Source organism: Dipodomys spectabilis, unplaced genomic scaffold (genome assembly GCF_019054845.1).
Source record: "Dipodomys spectabilis isolate Male_0828 unplaced genomic scaffold, ASM1905484v1 ptg000173l, whole genome shotgun sequence".
NCBI lineage: Eukaryota > Metazoa > Chordata > Mammalia > Rodentia > Heteromyidae > Dipodomys > Dipodomys spectabilis.
The window spans coordinates 6,967,538-6,988,790 of NW_024870850.1; the positions used below are offsets into that span (position 1 = coordinate 6,967,538).

Here is a 21,253-nt window from a genome sequence, read left to right on the forward strand (position 1 = left end):
TCCCTTATTACCCAGCAATCTCACTTTGGGGCATTTACCCAAAGGATCACCAATAAGGCCATACTAAGGCTACCAGCACAACTACGTTTATCACAGCATTATTTACCATAGTAAGATATGGAAGCAACCCCAGATGCCCCTCAGTAAATGAATGGATCAAGAAAATGTGGTGTATATATACAACGGAATTCTGTGTTCCATCAGAAAGAACGACATTGCACCATTTTTTAGGAAATAGAAAGACTTGGAAAATTATATCAAGTAAGCCAGGCCCAAAGAAACACAGGTCCCATGTTTTCCCTGATTTGCAATAGCTAGTACATGTGTAGAACAAGCAGAAAAGGTCAAAAGCTATGTACATAATACCATATAAGATGAGGTTAAGCAAAATGAACGCCAAGATAGGGACACAAATATCTTTTTTGTTTCTTGCTATTGTTTCTAAAGTATTTATAATGTACCCTCTGATTATTTTCTTTCATTGTATGTTCCTCCCCCACAGTATAACCCCTGTTTTTACTGTATTTGATTCCAGTGCTCTGCATCTTGTATATACACTTCTCTAATTCAGGGAGGGAAAAGAAAAAACAAAATGCTTAAACAAGGATAGAGATTGACCCATTGTAACAATGAGATGTACAAAACACTATGTTGAAAAAGAGCTTTACACCTTCAGGGGATGGGGGTGTAGAGGTGGAAGGGAAGCGATGTTAAGGGAAAACAAAGGAGGAGGCAACAATGCTGAATAGGAAATGTACTCACTTCCTTGCTCATGTAACTGTAACACCTCTATTCAGTATTTTTACAATGAAAAACATAAAAACCATAAATTTTTAAAAAGACCTAAATTACCAAAGTCATTTAGGGGGAAATGAAACAAGATATATTGAGGAAAATAAGATGGTGAAAGAAATTCAGAAGCATGATGTATAGAAACACAGCACCACATAGTTGTGCTGGTAGCTTTAGTATGATCTGGTCTGTGATCATTCGGGTAAATGCCCAAAAGTGGGATTGCTGGGTCATAGGGGAGGTCCATGTGGAGACTTTTGAAGAACCTCCATACTTCTTTCCAAAGTGGTTGAACAAGTTTACACTCCCACCAACAATGCAGGAGGGTTCCCTTCTGTCCACATCCCTTCCAGCATTGTATTAGAGTTCTTGATTATAGCCATTCTAACTAGGGTGAGGTGGTATCTCAGTGCTGCTTTGATTTGCATTTCTTTTATGGCTAGGGAGGTTGAGCATTTCTTCATGTATCTATTGGCATTCTTATTTCCTCTTCAGAAAAGTTTCTCTGTAAGCCTTTAGCCCACTTATTTATTGGGCAGTTGTTTCTTTGAGGGTTTTTTGTGGGGGGATTTAATTTTTTGAGTTCCAAGTATATTTTAGGCAGTCTTCAGTGTTGCTGAGTTTATAGTGACTTCCACAATGTCACCACTAGTGGGAGAAAAGGCCTGAGGTGAGGTGGTAAACCACTTCAGTAACAGAGAAAACCAAAGGCAAGTTGGGTGACAAATAATTATGTTTTGTAGTCACTTTGGGCAGGAACGTCTGTGAGACTCTTATGTGCAATCAACCACACAAAAACTGGTAGCAAATCTTAGGTCAAGTGGTAGAGTGCCAGCTATGAGAGAAAAAAATGTTAAGGGATAGTCCTCAGGACTTGAGTTCAAGCTGAATACCAGAGCATGTATGAACATGCACGCATGCACACGCACATGTACACACACACACACACACACACACACACACACACACACACACACAGAGCTTAGAGAATGGATAGAGCAGAACATAACTCTGACATCTCCCATCTCCCATGGGAGTACATTTCTAGTGCTGGGTTTACACATGAGCCCCATCTGTCTCACTTATTTCCTCACCATGTTCAGTTGGCTTCAATATCCCTCACAAATCTCTCATGGAATAAAGTATTCCTCTTCTGAACAAAGCCCATACAAGGTGTTTCCACCCAACTTCTCTGAGAAGATTCATCCAAGACTCCCTAGTTTACAGAGAATTCTGTAGAGCTGAAAGTAGTGAGCTCATCTGAGTCAAATGCATGAATCAAAGTGTGTACAATACATTTGGAAAAAACTCAAATCCAGTTTAGGAAATTATGAGCAGCAGGAACATAGATAAGCCTGGAAAGATGTCAGAGAACAAGGAATAGAACCAGAGATTCTGAGAATGACAGAGGAGACAGGCCAAGATAAGGACAGCAGGGCAGAGGCTCACTTACATTAGTTAAGGGGAAAAAAATAAAATGTGCCATGCATCTCTTATTCCTGATCTGACCAGCAGCTCCTCATTCCCAGAGCTTTGCTGACATGAAATAATCCCAGAAGCAGAAACTGCATGTCTATCCTAAGAAATGTTGCCTTGAAGTATAAGTAAAAGTATAAAGACAAAATTGATTGAAGATTCCCTGGCCTTTGACCTATGGACAGGGACACTGAACTTTAGTGTGTTTTTCTAGTATGAACTCTTGGTCATCTCATTGACTCTGACCCAGGACAGGTCAGGCAGAAGGAGTCACCTTGATGGTGGGGTGGTCGGGACAGCCCTGGAAAAGGGGAAACCTCTGCACCCTTTGGAAAGCAGAAAAATATTCATCAGGAAAACCTGAAATAAAGTAGAGCTGTTCTGGTGAAGGCAGTGTTGAAGATACAGAGAACATTAAGGGATGCATCCAACCTTCCCCCACCCCCCGACTGATAACCAAACAGAAAATGCAAATTTTAAGAAAACCCAAGAAATCACTTACACTGCAGGGTCATTCATGTTGTGAACAAATTCCCAAGAATAAAGGGGGGAAAACTCAGCAATCTCCACATCTTCCCTGCTGTGTGCCACAGATGGCTCTGGCATCTTCAGAGGAACTGACCAGGACCAGATTCTGGAGGAGAAGCAGTGTCAGAGCCACAGGGAACATTGCTGCTGCTTTGGTCTGGAGCTGCAATTCTGGCTGCAAACTGAGCCTGCAGAATCAAGCGGGTGTCTAAATGGATCTTCAGTTTCTGTGGCTTTTTGTTACCTGGATGGCCACTGGGACACACCACCGGCCTTTTCCACTGTCCTAGAGAAATACAGAGCCCATTCTGCCCTCCGGCCCTGTATCTGGGGTCTGGCTTCAAGGTCAAAAACAAAAATTGGAAAATATGTGTAGCATCTCTTTCTCCACACCCTCAGGCCTCTGATTTCATCCAGGACTCTATATGTTCAAACTCCAAGGATGGATTCCTTTCCTGTAAAGTTGTTTGGAAAGTTGTGTGGGGAAAAGTTGAAAAGAAAAAGAAGTGGCAATATATGAAAGCCACTAAGGATGATTCATATAGATGGCCTCAGAGGATGCCAGGTGAAGGTCAAAAGGTCAAGGTATGCTATAGAGAGAAAGGCTCAGTGGCAATTATTGGGGCCCAGTCAAAGACCTCCCCAACACAGAGAAGGGTTCTGCCAAGGAAAGCCTGGTTACTTCTGGGCTACTCTGACACCTGGGGAGAGATACAGAAATATTGTCCATGCCTAGCAAGCACAACGTTCTGAATTCAACACCTAGGACCACCAAAATAATATGGTTTAGATGAAGTACATCCCATCCATTCCACTTCTGGACACTTACCCAAATGACCACAACAAGGCCTTACTAAAGCTACCAGTACAACCATGTTTATTACAGCATTATTTGCCGTAGCTAAGATATTGAACCAACCCAGATGCCCCTCAGTAGATGAACGGATAAAGAAGATGTGGTATACATACACAGTGGAATTCTATGCGTTAGTGCTTTATGCTCTCTTATTCTTGGCTTTCTTGTTCACTGCTGGCACTTTACCATTTGAGACATGCCTGCACCCAAACATTTTTGTTAGAGATGGGGTCTTAAGGGCTTTTCTGCCCAGGCTACTTTTGAACTTTGATCCTCAGATCACAGCCTTCTAAGGAAGCCACTGTCATGTAACTGAAAAAAAATAGTGTGTATAATATTTTCATAAGAGTGTGAAAAGTTAATACATATTACTCATGATTTTAGTATGTTTAAAATAGTAACACATTTATGGAATGGAAATTAGACCTATAGAAATAGTGATAGAATACTACTGTATATTAAAAAATAAACAGAAAAATAAAGCAGTGGATGAAAGGACGCACTACCTTTTGCTGGAGTAACTTAAAGATCCTTCCCCCAAAATATTGTGGGTGTTCATCTTTCTTCTCTTGTTCTTCTACTAATGTTTGGAGATCTTTAGAGACTTGGTCCAATACAATGCACCAGTTGGCTGGATGTGAGCCCTGGGCATTGATTTTTTTCCAAGGTCATATGACATTCAATGATGAGCCCATGCTTTCCCTCCTTCACCTGAGCTTCTCCAGGACAGGTGTGGGTTCCATGTTTATATCCTCAGGGACAGAGGCTGGCACTGGCCAGCTCCTGGTCTGTGAGTCCTGAGGACAGATGCTGAACTTTCAGTGGGCACCATGCTTGAAAAAATCTTTGGTTCTTTACCCATTGGTCATCACTAAAGACAGAAGCAGCTTAACCTAGTAAGTACTGATGTATTGATGTGCAAAGGACTCTTGGGAATATCATCTCTTAATCATAAGCCTAACACAATAGTTTTGGGAAGGTAGGACAGCTCTGTAAAAAACCTTTCACCACAGTTCATCAAGTTTTATAAACTCTTAGTGGTGTTAGGTTATCAGAATGGGTAAGCAGATTTTTACTTTTTTCCTATACTAGTTCCATTTCCTATTGAGAGCTTCCAAAAACAACATTAAACTCTTCCCTTTAGATTGCAAAGGGATGGTCACAATGATGTTTTAGATAAGAACTCAGTCAATAAAACAAAATTGATGACATTATTCAGACATTCCTATTTTTGCCCAGATATAACCTCTAAGTTATGTGTTGCTCTTTCATTCATATACTTTATCTTTCTGTACTCTAACATAAATACACCATTGCCACTTGAGGTTTGTTTTCCTGTTTTTTTTTCTGTGTGTGTACTGGTTCTGAGAGTTGAGCTCAGGGTCTGGGTGTTGTTCCTGAGCATTTGTGTGTGTGTGTGTGTGTGTGTGTGTGTGTGTGTGTGTGTGTGTGTGTGTGTGTGTGTGCAGGCACAGAAAGGTAGCACTCCACTACTTGAACCACAGATACATTTCTATCTTATGGAGGTTAATTGGAGTTAAAAGACTCATTACCTTTTCTGCTCCACAATGGCTTGTAACCCTGGTTCTTACATATAAGCTTACTGAGTAGCTAAGATTACAGGCCTGAGGCACTGGTGCTTGGCTAAGTGTAAGCTATTTTAATGTAACTTGTAAGTGTTTACACTAAAACTATTACAGATATGTTTGTATTGGGCTCACTGCTTATGAACATGAGGCATGAGATCAGGATAATTGTGGAAGGTTGTCCCCTTTGACAAGTAAACATCCATTTTGTTTCCTTGAGAATCCAGGAGCAGGTATCTTTTGCAGCTGGAGTGTGATGAATGTAAAATATATAAAATGGTAAGTTTAGACTTCCTAAAGGCAAAAATATGATTGGATCTGAAGTTTTCTTGTTCTTACTTCTCTATTATGCAACTGATAATAATCTTTATAGTTTGATGCAGACATTTGACATGGTAGTCTAACATATATTTTGTTTTGTTATGATGGTGAGGTTCTCATTAAAGCTTTATTGGAGCAAAATCCTCAATGCACCTTTTCCAACAATGCATACTTGTTCAACAATAGTAGTGATTACATAAGCACTGTCTTCTTTGATTCACTGTAATTGGGAATAGTTTGTGTGGCTTTCAGACATTTCTGCCTTTATGCAGATGTTTTTCTGCCCTCCAGGAATGGCCCAGTAGAATTAGAGAAAGTATTGTGTGTATCTCTGTCTTGCAAGTGTGGGTGAGCTCACTGCACTCAGCCACAGCTATAGTATTGAATGAAGTCAAGATCTCTGGACTCAGAGACACATGCTTGCTTGTCCTTTGACCTCCTCATGGCTGTAGAATGTGGTGGTGACCTGGCAATATTCCTTGAAGCTCTTGAACATTTCTGATTTCTTCAGGGCCTCCTCTAAACTGTCGAATCATTCCAGTTCTCATAGACTCTTAAAGAGCATTGGCAGCTGACTGAGTCTGGGCCTATCTAATGTTTTTGTCCTCTCTTTGGGGATCTTTTTCTCTTATGATAGATTATTCTGTTTCTCTGCTACCATTCAGGATGCTTAGGGTGTGTCATTCTAAAATTCTAAAGGAAGGATGAGAAAGACAGTGAGAGAGAGATTTTCTACAGAAACACACAAAGTAATATGGCAAATGAGTAAATATGTCAAAAGGAACACAGAACTAGGACAGAAAATGTACTGGAGTTATAGCAATAGAAGCATGCAAACTTTCACCAAGATAAATGTTCACAAATTAGTGGACTTAGCAAAATAGTGATACTCAAGCAGTGATATAGCTTATGTAGAAAGAGTCATTGAGACAGGAAAGGAAAAAGAAAAAGCAGAGTAGATAATGTATGTTAAAGAAGAATGTTAGTAAGAAAGGTACATTGCATTGGAGGAAGCATAGAATATCTAGGATAAAATGCACATTTAGAAGGTCTTGGTGAAAACTTGATGTGACTCTAACATAACCAGTGAAATGAGGAAGAGTAACTTTTTTGTTCAAAACTTCCTCAAATTATATTTTGACTGCCAAAATAGTATGATTGGTATCAGATCCTCTGATTCATTTAGGCAACACTTACATTCATGTTAAGGTTTATTTCTTACAGATTGTGAGCTCTTCTGAAAAAATTTCTCTCAGGCCTTATCAAGATAATATAGCACTTAGGGGCAAAGATGCAGCATAAGAGGCCTGCACTGGAGGCCAAGATGGAGAAGATCTCTAGAGCTACCATGACCTTCCCCTTGGCACTGTGGTAGACAGGCAAGAAGGTGACCCACACACTGCAGAACACCAGCATGCTGAAGGTCAGAAACTTGGCTTCATTGAAGGTATCAGGCAGGTTCCTGGCCAGGAAAGCCATAATGAAGCTGGCCAGGGCCAGAGAGCCAAGGTATCCCAGGACACAATAGAAGGTGGTGAGGGAGCCCTTGTTGCACAGGATGATGATGTTGCCGTGTTCAGAGTGTGTGTCTGTATCCACAAAGGGAGGAGAGGTTCCCAGCCACAGGCCACAGAGGGTCATCTGGATGAGGGTGCAGATGGGGATGATGAGATTAGGAGCCCAGAACACCAGCCACTGCCTGTTGCTTCTCCCTGGAGCAGTGAGCGTGAAGGCCAGAACCACAGTGATGGTCTTGGCCAGGACAGTGGAGACAGCCACGGTGAAGACCACTGCAAATGTGGTGTGCTGGAGGATGCAAGTGGCTGTGTGGGGACGACCAAGGAACAACAAGGAGCAGAGGAAGCAGCAGGTGAGGGAGATGAGCAAGATGTAGCTGAGGGCCCGGTTATTGGCTTTGACAATGGGGGTGTCTTGGTGCTTGATAAACACCCCAAGAACCGCAGCTGTGAGTGCAGAAAAGCAGAGAGCCGTGCAAGCCAAAGCCATGCCCAAGGGGTCTTCGTAAGCCAGGAAGCTTTCAGTTTTCATCAGGCAGTGGTTTCTCTCGGTATTGGCAAACTGATGATCTGGACACTTCACACACTGCTCCATGTCTGGTGAGGGGTGAGAATCACTATTAGTCTTGGTTCAGTATTTCTCTTTCCTCTCATCCCCCTCCACTCAAGAAGCTCACCTGACCTGATTCATACTTTAATCTGTATTGCTTTCAGTATCAAATAGAATAATTTTCAGTACAAAATAATTGCAGTTGAATTCTCTTACTTTCTTATATTTCTTCTTCCCATCCCTCCCTCCCTCTTCCTTCTTCCATCCCTTCTTCTTCCTTTCATCCTTTCTTTCTTTCTTCTTTCCCTCCTTCCTTTCTTCCTCCCTCCCTCCTTTTTCTCTCCTTCCCTTTTCCTTACCTTCATCCCTTCCTTCATCCCTCCTTCCCTTGTTCCTTTCTTCCTTTCTCTTTTTTTCTTTCTTTCCTCCTTTCTCTCTCTCTCTCTTTCTTTTTTTTTTCTTTCTTTCTTTTTTCTTTCTTCAGTCAAGTGTTTGACTCTAGACCTGGGCCATTTTTGGAGTACTTTTGTTCAAGACTATGTTTCTACTACTTGAGCCACATCTCCTCATCTAGCTCTTTTGGTGATTAACTGTGGACAAGCATCTCATGGACTTTCCTTCCCAGGATTGAATCTGTCCTTCGTTCTCAGATTTTAACCTCTTTAGTAGTTAGGATTACTGGTATGAGCTACATTCCCCTGGCATTATGTGCCTACATTATAGAGAGATTATATCACTCTGATTGTCTGGTATCTATTCAAGAAATAATGGAAAGCATAGAATCAGCCCACTCAAGTCAGTTTTAACAGGACTGTCTACACCACACCACAACCTACTCCTTACAAAAAAGCCCCACAAACTTCCTGAGTATTTGTTCCATGACAAGAACAATGACACTCAAGGGATAATGGGGGATCTGGGGAGGATGAGCTGGAGGAGGTAGAAGACAAATCAGATGCAGATGGTACTAGTTCTGTGTGAAGTATATTTGAGTTGTTGCTAGTCAAATTAGTGCCAGTGTCAGGTATGGAATAATCATACCATGCTCCTGGTATTACTTAGGTATTACAAATGAAAAATAAAATCTAATTTAAAAGGAAGAGCAATGCTGGGCCCTCAGAAAGGAAAGGCTGTGTTAGACCCAAAACTCCATTATAATATCCAAGTCTTTTTTTGTTCTGGTCGGTCGTGGAGCTTGAACTCGGCCTGGGTACTGTTCCTGAGCTCTTCAGCTCAAGGACAGTGCTCTACCACTTGAGCCACAGCGCCACTTCTGGTTTTCTGGTGGTTTATTGGAGATAAGAGTCTCAAGGACTTTCCTGCCTGCAATGGCTTTGAATTATAAACCTTAGATCTCATCCTATCAAGTAGCTAGGATTACAAGGGTGAGCCACCAGCTCCCAGCTTCCACCTCTTTGGAGCATCAAGACTTGGTACTTGATATTGTGTTTAAATCCAAGATAATGTGACTGAGGAGAGGGGTATTTTGTAATCAAAACCTGTAATAGACTAGAAAATGAAATCGAATATGTAATGTAAGACCAGCGGATCCAGGTATTCCAAGGAGACTGATGGTCACTGGTAGTCATAGAACTCTAAGTGAAGGCACATGTCTGTTCCTGCCATGTTACTGTAGAGCTTTCTATTGTCATGCATGGACTGTAGGTAAGGAGAGGGAGATGAGGAATTTCTCTGTAAGTCACAGACTCACCTGTCCCATTAGACATCTCACTCGCTGGGCAAGAAGTACAGTCAAAGCAACATGGAGCCTTTCCTTCCCGAGGGGCCTTCCTGAATCCAGGACCACAGCTCTCACTGCAGACAGACTGAGGAGTCTGAAGAAATTCAGATGAGTATTAATGACTATTCTTCCTGTAACCAGACATCCTAGACACTCCAGTGCTTTAAAAAAATCATTAGAAGGCATAATATCTGTATCCATATAGCCAATGAATCAATTGAATTGTCTTACACTTTCATATAAGATCACTCTAAGACTATGTTAGGGATTGAACCTCAGCCCTTTGTGATATGTGATGTGATTGTCCTTGAAAAGGTGGAGTTAATATGTAGGAAATTAGGAAACAGGAAATAAATCCTGTATCACATTCTTGAATTCAGGTCATGATGTGTCTTCTCTCTTAGTCCTCTGAGAACATGTGGAGAACAGAAGAGGAAAATCACTCAGTGAAACTTCAAAACCATTGTCTAAAGCATGGCAAATCCCTTTGAAAGGGGCTGGTGATACCAGGGACCATTCATATCTCTTTCTGTTTTCCCAGTTGCCACTGGCAGATGCAACTTCCTTTATGTTCTGTCTCACCACAGACTCAAAAGAAGCAGTCTACCTGACCATGGGCTGAAATCTGCAGGCAGGAGCAAAGCAAACCTTTTTGTTCTCTCATTTAATTTTCTCAGGTTTTTTTTTTTACAATGTTAGAATGCTGACTAACAGGTGTCATTTCTCTTCCATGATAGAGAATATGCAATCATTTAATAACATATTGGTAATTAGATGTTCTCCTATTCCATCCCTGAGTCAATTAGTAAGCAAATTCCAGAAATAGAAAGTTGTGACATGTACACCATGGAGCCATAGGTTAGGGGAACAGCTTAAAATGGGAAGAGTTTATTGCTTATTTATACATAGATTATCACATTATGGTTACAAAAAATCAACTCTGTGAGAGAAACAAAGATGTGAGGACTTTGTCAAAAAACATTGTACTCATAACCTGACTTAGGGAATTGTAAGCTCTTTCTACATCTACTTCACAATAATGTATTTCTTTAAAAAAGAAAAGGAGAGAGTGAAAAACGTAGAAATGACCCACCTTGGTAATTCCTATAGGCCACTCTATCAGATTTTCAAATAAAATAAGTCGTTGACCATGTGGCCTAGATGGAGAAAACTTGCCAACTTTCACCCTTTGTCCCAGACCTTCTGGAAAATTCCAAAAGTTCACAATATCGTACTCTGCCTCCAATTTCCTTTCCTCATCCAAAACCACTTGTTCTCCAACTGTATTGGTAAATTGGATCTTCTTCAAAAAGGGATGCAGCTAAAAGACATTACCCTAGGTTGATGTGCTTCCCAGAGTGACCACAGTAACCCATTATAACAGATTGATTAGCTTTCATTCCCACCACACAATTCACACACAGCACAGGATTACAATCAAGTGGAGCAAATGCAGGCTTGTAGAAGACTGAAATGTCCCAAGATTCTAAAATCTGGTTAACCAGGATAGGATGAAGAGACCAAAATTTAAAAGATTAAAACTCCAACCACATCCACCTAACTAATGAGATATAATAATACAAACCTTCACTGCCTCTCTCCAGAAAACCACAACCACTTATTTTATGAATGTGATCCAAGAGCCCATCCGAAAAATTAGGCTAAAAAACTAAATAGAGTCATAGAATATTTATGACAACTATGAAAGATTACCTTAAGCATGACTTAGTTTATGGCATGTATGTGTGCCTATCCTAGGTCTTAAAAACAGTACCTGGCACTCAACTTGAGGGTTTTATCAGTTTTTGTTTTTTTTTTCTTTCTCATGGCTAGCAAGCTTCTACTAGAGCTACAGCTCCACTTATACATTTTTGGTGTTAATTGGAGATTAGCTTCTCATGAAGGTCTGTGCTTGGGTTGGCTTTGAACTGAAATCTTCAAATCCCAGCCCCTCAGTAGCCTGGAGTGATTCCCATGTGTGAGATTTTTGTGCCCAGAAAATCTTAAGGTTTTCAAGCACTAGTCAACCTTGACCTTTTATTTTAATCAGTTACAAGGAAAATTTAGATTCGTACTATTGAAAAGGAAAAGCTTATGCCACACAAAGTGAGGATGGGGAAAGAAGACACAGCATTTCCTTATCAAAGATGCAATGTTATTCAAGAATGTTGTCAAACAGCTGTATGGTTACTTCATGGGGAGCATGATGGGCCCATTGCACCTTGTACTTTCCAAAAAGGAGCCAGACTACTTAAATCCATCCGCTATGAAAGGTTCTAGAAAGTAACTGTCCCTAGAGCACTCAAAAGATAAATCATTACCTGTGAAGAGAGAAATGCCTTTGGTTGCTTATTGTGGGCTGGAGGTTCTTCTGTGTGATGAAGAAGCATCATGTGGATGGCATGGGCCACAGCATGCACGGCATTGTAAATGTTGTAACTCTCTTCTGACATGGCCGTGTCAAAAATGTGCCTCAGCAACCAATCCAGTGTGGTATTATACAAACAGTGCCCCAATTTTGTACAGTCAGACTTAATCAGTATGCACTGAACAGCCTGAATCCATAAGCTAGGCTGGGAAATATCTTCTGAGTTCTTGGAATACTCAGCTGATGGGATCAAACTGGTGAACCCAGAAATATTCCCATGGTGGGGAGAAAAGATGAGAGGTGCATGGAAGGTGTCTAGCAGGAAATACCTTTTACTGAGGGTCACATCATCATAGGGTGAGTTCATGACCCAGACTTTCCCTGTAATTAAAAAATCCCCTAATTTAAGAATAAAGCTTAGTAGAAATTCACTGTCTCCATGAATGATAATCACATTGGTTGATGATTCTGTAATCTGGCCATGTATCAATGCATCATTTGCGAAATTTGGTATGGCATTGTATGTGATTGTGTTTGCAAAGGCAAAACAGATTCCATTCTTGCCCATCTCTTTTCTCAATTCTGAGAGGAACCACACACCATAGTCATCTTCGGTGATGAACAGTCCCACCCAGGACCAGCTAAAATGAAGTATCAAGGAGACCATGGCCAGGGCTAGAGCTGAGTCCTTGGCAGCCATCTGATAGACAGTACCAAACTGTCCATGGTCACTCAGGAGAGGATCAAAAGGCCCAAAAGTGAACTAAAAAGGGAAAAAGGTAACAGGAAGAGAATGGTCAAAGTCAGAGTTTAAGTCCTGATATGAACTAAAAAACAGCTAGCCATGATAGGAGAGAAGATTTGCTTATCCTATATGTAAAGTTATCTTTCACTTTCCAAGATTTTTGTACAAATATATGGATCAGGCTTAGATCCTGGGGTCATTCTTTACTCTCTTAGAAACTCTTTTTTTTATCTCTTCCAATAAACCTAATATGGATGTGCCACCCAATTTTGGGCCTCTTTTCCTTTGAGGTCATTCAACAAGAGAGGTTCATAATATCACCTCTTCCCTTCACCTTCTTCAGCCTGTTGACAGCAGGGACAAAGGGAACATGCCTTCCCATCTCCCCACCCCTCCCAAACTCACCTGTGGCAGTTTGTAGAGGTCTAGCAGAGTCCCAATTGGGACAGATGTGCTGGAAGTTCCTGTGAGTACTGCTACAGCTTTGCTGTCTCTCCTGCAGGTGTAATTAGGGCTGTTTTTATTTTGCCCAGACAGTAAGGTCAGTGGATTCTCTAACAGATCAGTTTCTACATAATGTGAAATATAGATCTCAAACCCCAGGGTCATGTTGGGTAGCAGATGGGGATTCTTGTTGATTTCCTCAACTGCAAGGGTCAGGGACAGAACCAATTGGTATTTCTTTAAGTTGAGCCTGCACAGAAATTTGTGTATATAAACGAGTATTACAAATTTGATCAGTTGAAATCTCAAGACTGCTGAATTGAATGCTTGTCACTACACAAATAAGAATTTGAAGTCTTAAGAAGGTAATTAGGATTAGGACAGCTCCCAAAATAGGATTTGATCAGCATATACTAGAATGCTAATCTTCCAAGATTGCAGACAGTGAGTGAGCTGGTTTTACTCTCTGTCAACTGGGGGTATATGAAAAGCAGTGATAAATAGGACACAGGGGCTTGTCCAGCTTACAAAACAAGTCATTGAGTACCTTGAGATAGGTCTGTAGCCACAATAATTCTTAAGAAATCCAATTCCAGTTGAACCACCAGTGGGTCATGGGAGAGATTAGAAAGGAAATTCAAATGTTCATGATAGTCAACAAAAATGAATACATAAATTACCAGCTCCTCTTGGACATAGCAAAAGAAGTACTCAGAAGCAAGTTTATAGCTCTGAGTTCCTTCATCAACAAATTAGAGAGATCTGAAACAAACAATTTAACAAGGCACCTGAAGCTCCTTGAAAATGAGCAAGCTAAAACAAATCATTAAAATTAAATCAGATTTACAGGAATTGGAATTTTTTAAAAACATAGAAAGAATCAACAAAACAAAGAGTTGGTTATTCAAAATTGACAGATCCTTAGCAAATTTTATCAGCATAAGAAGAGTACAAGACAGGCATGATGTCTTGTGCCTATAATCCTAGCTACTAAGGAGGCTGCAATCTGAGGTTCACTGTTCAAAGCCAGCCCAGGCAAGAAATTTCATGAGACTCTTTCTTATCTCCAATAAACCACTAGAAAACCAGAAGTGACACTTTGGCTCAAGTGGGAGAATGCTCGCCTTCACCTGAGGAGCGCAGGGACAGTGCTCAAGCCCAGAGTTCAAACCCCACAAACAACAACAACAAAAAAAGAACAGCACACACCGAAATAAACTCAGAGATGAGAATGGAAACATCACCACAGAAACAACCAAGAATCAGAACATTATAAGGGAATACTTTTCAAAACTTTATGCTAATAAGCTTGAGATTCAGGAAGAAATGAATGGTTTTGTAGCAAATATACACATGTTGAAATTAACCAAGATAATTTAAACCAACATAAGAGACCAATATCAAACATCAAAATAGAAACAGAAAGAAGAGACCTCCAATCCAAGAAAAGCCCAGGACTGGATAGCTGTACAGCTGGATTCTACAAGGCATTCAAAGCAGAACTCACACCAATACTCCTCCAACTCTTAAATTAAATTGAAAATGAAACTTCAAAGTTCACTCCCAAATCTTTCTGTGAAGCCATCATAACCCTCATCCAGGCAGGGATTCATCAAAGAAAGCTAACTATAGGCCCATTTTTTGATGAATATTGATATAAAATTTCTCAACAAAATTTTGGCCAATTGAATTCAACAACTCAGCAAAAAAATCATATGCTGCAATCAAACAGGATTCATTTCAGGGATGCAAAACTGGTACAATATACACAAATCAACTAATATAATTCATCACATCAACAAGAGCAAGAATAAGGGACACATGACTGCCTAAATAGATGCAGAAAAGCATTTGACAAGATCCAACACCTCTTTTGATGAAAGATTTGGAAAAACTAGGAATTCATGGAACATTCCTCAATATCACAAAGGCTGTGTATGACAAAACTACAGCCAGCATTATGCTTAATGGTGAAAAACTAAATGCATTTCCTCTAATTCAGGAACAAGACAAGGATGTCCACTTTCTCTACTTCTCTTCAATTTGGTATTAGAATGCCTAGCTACAGCAATAAGACAAAATACAAACATAAAAGGGATCCAAATAGGGAAAGATGAGGTAAAACTCTCCCTCTTTGCAGATGACATGATTTTGTATTTAAAGATTCTCACGGATTACAATCCCAAATTACTCAAGCTGATTCATAACTTTGGCAAAATAGAAGGGTCTAAAATTAGCCCTCAAAAAAGCGATGGTTTTTCTGTATGCCAACAATGAGAAAAGCGTGCCTGAAATCAGGAAAGCAACTCCATTCGTGAGAGCCCAACCAAAAATAAAATACCTAGGAATTAACTTAACCAAAGAAGTGAAGGACCTCTATGATGAAAACTTAAAAACCTGAAAAAAGAAATCAAAACAGAACTTAGAAAGTGGCAGACCTCTCGTGCTCCTGGATTGGAAGGATCAACATTGTGAAAATGGCAATACTTCCCAAGGCTAGCTACAAATTCAATGCAATACCTATCAATATTCCAACCTCATTCTTCAAGGAAATAGAAGAGGCAATCCAAAAATTCATATGGAACAATAAAAGACCCCAAATAGCAAAAAGGATCCTTAACAGAAAGAACGGTGCTGGAAGAATATCAATACCAAATTTCAAACTCGACTACAAAGTTATAGTAATCAAAGCAGCTTGGTCCTGGCACAAGAACAGACCTCAGGACCAATGCAATAGAATTGAAAACACAGAAATGAACCCACAGTCCTATAGTCATTTAATCTTCAATAAGGGAGCTAAAAAGTAGAATGGAAGAAAGACAGCCTCTTCAGTAAGTAGTGCAGGCAATAGTGGTTGAACACCTGTAGAAAACTAAAGTTAGATCCTTATATATCACCCTGTATCAGAATCAACTCCAAATGTACCAAAAGACCTCGGAGTCAAAGCAGACACCCTGAAAACATTACAGAAAAGAATAGGAGAAACTCTAGGGCTCTTTGGCACAGGCTGAAATTTTCTTAATAGAGACCCAGAAACACAACAAATCTAAGAAATGTTAGACAAATGGGATTGCATGAAGCTTCAAAGCTGCATAGCAAAGGACATAGCTAGCAATATCAATAGAAAGCCCATGGATTGGGAGAAGATCTTCACCAATGATACAACAGATAAGGTTCTCATATCTAAAATATAGTTTGAACTCAAAAAATGAAATTCCCCAAAAACAAATCCTCAGAGAAACAACTGTCTGATAAATAAGTGGGCTAAAGACTTAAAGAGAAACTTCTATGAAAAGGAAATAAGAATGGCCAATAGACATATGAAGAACTGCTCAACCTCTCTAGCCACAAAAGAAATGCAAATCAAAACAACACTGAGATTCCACCTCATCCCAGTTAAAATGGCTATAATCAAGAAATCTAATAACAATAGATGCTGTAGGGGATATGGCTAGAAGGGAACCCTACTGCATTGTTGGTGGGACTGTAAACTTGTTCAACCACTTTGGAAAGCAGTATGGAGGTTCCTCAAAATACTCCACATAGAGCTCCCCTATTACCCAGATACCCCATTTTTGGGCATTTACCCAAATGATCACAAACAAGACCATACTAAAAGTACCAGCACAACTATGTTTATAACAGCATTATTTACCATAGCTAAGATATGGAACCAACCCTGATGCCTCTCAGTAGATGAATGGTTCAAGAAAATGTGATACAAACACACACACACACACACACACACACACACACACACACACACACACACACTGGAATTCTATGCCTCTATCAGAAAGAATGATATTGCACAATTTGTTAGGAAATGGAAAGACTTGGAAAAAAATTATATTAAGTGAAGTAAGCCAGGCCAAAGAAACATAGGTCTCATGGTTTCCCTTATTTGCAATAAATAGTACATGTTTAGTACAAGCAGAAAAGGTCAAAAGTTATGTACATATGACCATATAAGATGATGTTAAGTGAAATGAGCCCCAAGATAGGGACACAAGTGGTTTTATTTTCTTGCTATTGATTCTAAGGTAGTCATAAAGTACCACATGATTTTTTGTTTCTTTGTATGTTCTTCCCACACGGTATAACCCCTCTTTTCATTGAATTCAATGTCGGTGCCTTACATCTTGTATATACACTTCTCTAATTTGGGGAGGGGAAGGCACAAAACAAAATGCTTAAGTAGGGATACAGATTGAACTATTGTATCAATGAAATGTACAAGACACTGTGTTGAAAAACGAACTTTACAATTTAGACAGGTGGGAGGGTTGGGGGCAGGAACGAAGTTGTTGTGTTGGGAGGGAAGGGATGGTAGAGGAAAAACAAAGGAGGAGGCAACAATGCTTGATAGAAAATGTACTCATTACCTTTCTCATGTAACTGTAACCCCTCAGTACAGTATTTTTACCATAAAAATGTATTAAAATAAAAGAACTTTTCTACATAAAAAACTCAATGGTTTTTCTGTATGCCAACAATGAGAAGAGCACAGCTGAAATCAGGAAAGTAACTCCTTTTGTAATAGCCCCACGAAAAATAAAATACCTAGGAATTAACTAAAGAAGTGAAGGACCTCTATGATGAAAACTTTAAACACCTGAAAAAGGAAATTAAAGCAGAATTTAGGACTTGGAAAAACCTCCCATGCTCCTGGATTGGGAGGACTAACATCATTAAAATGGCAATACTTCCAATGGCTATCTACAATTTCAGTGCCATACCTAACAATATTCCAATCTCATTCTTCAATGAAACAGAAGAATCAATCCAAAAATTCATATGGAACAATAAGGTACCCCGAATAGCTAAAACAATCCTTAGCAGAAAGAGCAGTGCTTGAGGAATAGTAATTCCAAATTTCAAACTCTACTACAAAGCCATATTAATCCAAGCAGCTTAGTACTAGCACAAGAACAGACCTGAGGACCAATGGAATAGAACTGAAGACCCAGAAATGCACCCACAGAGCTAGAGCCACCTAACCTTCGACAAGGGAGCTAAAAATATAGAATGGAAATGTTTAGTCTGTAACAACAGTCACGGACCCTAAGTGAAGAGTTCCTACTTTTAGATGGATACTTCACTAACCTTCAGCTGCATTTGGTTACACTACAGTTTGGTATTACACTTGTAATCCAGTTTGGTGGCCATAGTTGTGACTAATGCCAGGTGAAGCACACAGATCTTGCCATTGCTAGACAGAACATTGTAACATGGACTCCCCATGACCCCACTGGGAGCTATTCAAGGAGCACCCCACTCATTGGGGTCCTCTCTGAGGTTTTGAGAACCACAGAGTATTTGTCACTAAGCTTGCTTTGGGTTTTCTCTAGAACTGAGGCTAGTTATCGCCTCACCAACTGACTTCCAGCTGGTCCTGAGCTCCATCTAGCGGTGACATCCTGGAAGTGTCTACAGGCTCAGTAAAACCGAATCCTGCCTGGGATTTCTGGAAAGACAGGCACAAAGCCAAATAAGGCAGACTCGTGTAATCATGAGACATTTACAAGGCCAGATCACTTGCCAATATGAATCGAGAATGTTCCAGAACTATGAGCTCTCCTAGGACTCAATGATTCAAGAGCTGACCACGATGTCATCAGTTTGGGGAAATTCTCAGAGAGAGAATTTAACCTCTCATGGTTCTTTAGAATCTTTGTTATTTTCTTTTTAGACAATGTAACTCTGGGGATGATTATAATCAAAAAAGTAATTATGAATCAGCACTGGTGGCTCATTCCTGCAATTGTGGCTACTAAGAAGTCTGAGATGTGAGGATAAGGTTTTCTAGGGGGTTTGGGCACTAAAGTCTGTGAGACTCTAATTAACCATACAGAAGCTGGAAGCAGAACTCTGGATTCAGTGGTAGAGTGCCACCCTTGAGAGAAAAAATGCTAAGGGACAGCGCTCAGGACATGAGTTCAAGCCAGTGTACCAGCTTGTGAAAATGTGTGTGTGTGTCTGTGCCCCTGTACACACACACACACACACACACCCCTCAATTAGTGAATAGACAAAACAGAAGATATCTCTGAAATCTCCCATCTCCCAGAAGGATATATTTTGAATACGATGTTTGGGCATTAGACTAATCTCTCTTACTTATTTCCACACCACATTTCAGTCAGCCCTAAAGTCCATGGGAAGACTTTCCTGGAATAAAGCATTCCTCTCCCGAGCCAGTCCCATACCTCGTGTTTCAACACAATGTGTGTGACACCCCTGGCTTACAGGGAATTCTGTAGATCTGCAAGGAGTGAGCACAGATTCATCTGGAAAAAACGCATGAACCAAAGTATCTATAGTGTCTAGTTTGGGAAGGTATGAGAATGGAAAAAAAATAGGTAAGCCGGAAAAAATAGGTAAGCCTGAAAAGATGGTGGAGAACAAGTAACAAAGGAAGAGAAAGCTCTGGGAATGATGTAGGAGACAGGCTGAGACCTGGACAGGAGTACTGGGGCTCTGACTCCTCATGGGGCCAGCTCTGCCACCAAATGTGGGCAATTACACCAGGAAATGCTTGTCACCCTGACCCTGAAATGGTGTTTCAGCAGTCGGTGCTACCAGGAACATTTTTTTCCTCTGTGGGGAGAACTAAGACACTGCAAGGATTTCTAGAAAATCTTTCTTTGTTCTTTCCTAATTAGAACCTTTGCTGCAAACCCGATGTGAATAATATAAAAACAATCATAGACTATGCAGGCAAACATTAGTGAAAGGGAAAATCACATTGGCTAAGGGGAAGAAAAATCTGTGACAGATCTCTTAACCCTGATAGGACTGGCAGCTGAAATAAAAACAGGCTTTATTAAAGCAGAAACGGCATGTCTGTTCTAAGAAATGTTCCCTGAAAGAAGGTAATAATATTGGTCCTAGTTTTTAAAATATAAAGAATAGAATTTATTGAAGATGACCATGGCCTTTGACCTATGGATGGAGACATGGTGCTGGATTGTCTTAGTACTGAATCTGAGTCATGCCTTGACCCTGAGGCAGGGCAGCTAAGGCTGGCAGAGGCACAGTAATGGGGTGGTTGGGACAGCCCTGGGAAGGGGGAGTGGAATGAAAGACCAAAAGTATCTTCTCTACCCTCTGGGAGGAAGAAAAATACTTGTCAGGAGAACCTGAAATACAGGAGAGCTGCTGTGGTGATGGCAGTGCACAAGATCCAGAGAAGAATCAATGCATCCAACCTCCTCCCCATCCTCATTGATAACCCAACAGAAAGAGCAAATATAAATAGGCATGAAATCACTTACTGATGGCCCTGTTGCCGCATACCAGGGTCATTCATGTTGCGAATGAATTCCCAAGAATAAAGGGGGAAAAACCCAGCAATCACCACATCTCCCTTACTGTGTGCCACAGATTTCTCTGTGTAAAAGCATCTGGCATCTTCAGAGGAACTGACCACAAGCGGAAGCGGGAGGAGAAGCAATGTCAGAGCCACAAGGATCATTCCGGCACCTTGTGCAGAGCTGCGATTCCAGCTGTAGACTGAGCCTGCAGCGTCAGGTAGGTGTCTAAGTGGATCTTCAGTTTCTGTGGCTTCTTTTTATCTGGATGGCCACTGGGACTCACCATCAGTTTCTTCCACTGTCCTAGAGGAATTCAGAGCCCGTTCTGCCCTCCGGCCCTGCATCTGGGTTCGGCTTCAAGGTCAATAACAAAAGTTGGAAAACATGTGTAGGATCTTTTTCTCCACACCCCAGGGATGTGATTTCATCCAGGACTCTAGATATTAAAACGCCAGAGATGGATTCCCTTCCTGTAAAGTAGTTTGGAAAGTTATATGGAAAAAAAAAGCTGAAAAGAAAAAGAAGTGGCAAAAAAACATATACTGATGTGAAAGCCACTGGGATGATGCATATGGATGGCACCAGAGGATGCCAGGTGAAGGTGAAAATATCAAAGTAGGCCATGATCAGAAAAGGCTCAATAACAATTATTGGGGCAAAGCAAAGACCTCCCCGACACAGAGCACGGTTCTGCCAAGGAGAGCCTGGTCACTGCTGGGCTACTCTGACGCCTGGGGAGAGATATAAAAATATTGTCCCTGCCTAGCAAGCACAGCATTCTGAGTTCAACATCTAGGACCATCAAAATATTGTTTGTATAAAGCACTGCCCATACATTTCACTCCTGGGCACTTACCCAAATGACCACAAACAAGGCCATACTAAAGCTACCAGTACAACCATTTTTTTTAACAGCAGTATTTACCATAGCTAAGATGTGGAACCAACCCAGATGGCCCTCAGTAGATGACTGCATGAAGAAAATGTGGTATATATACATAATGGAGTTCTAT

At 40.6% G+C, this 21,253-nt stretch overlaps 1 protein-coding gene across 1 annotated transcript; it reads right to left on the reverse strand.

Annotated features, from left to right (window-relative positions):
* Nucleotides 1–6,777: 6,777 nt before the first annotated feature.
* On the reverse strand, nucleotides 6,778–20,401 carry LOC122119579 (vomeronasal type-2 receptor 116-like). Its single transcript, XM_042693593.1, has 6 exons — nucleotides 20,202–20,401; nucleotides 12,886–13,174; nucleotides 11,689–12,498; nucleotides 10,461–10,688; nucleotides 9,338–9,461; nucleotides 6,778–7,673 (listed from the first exon to the last, which is right to left on the reverse strand). Exons 1-6 carry the CDS (start codon nucleotides 20,399–20,401, stop codon nucleotides 6,778–6,780), a joined length of 2,547 nt encoding a protein of 848 aa, XP_042549527.1.
* Between the last annotated feature and the right edge of the window lie 852 nt (nucleotides 20,402–21,253).

Bases quoted from the DNA above. Each gene is read 5' to 3' on its own strand.
- LOC122119579 (XM_042693593.1), bottom strand. From the start codon at position 20,401: ATGATCCTTGTGGCTCTGACATTGCTTCTCCTCCCGCTTCCGCTTGTG. The intron at 13,175-20,201 runs GTAAGTGATTTC...ATTTCTGTGCAG, and splicing joins ATGCGGCAACAGGGCCATCA to GCTCAACTTAAAGAAATACC. The intron at 9,462-10,460 runs GTGGGTCATTTC...GAATTTCTTCAG, and splicing joins GGCCTATAGGAATTACCAAG to ACTCCTCAGTCTGTCTGCAG.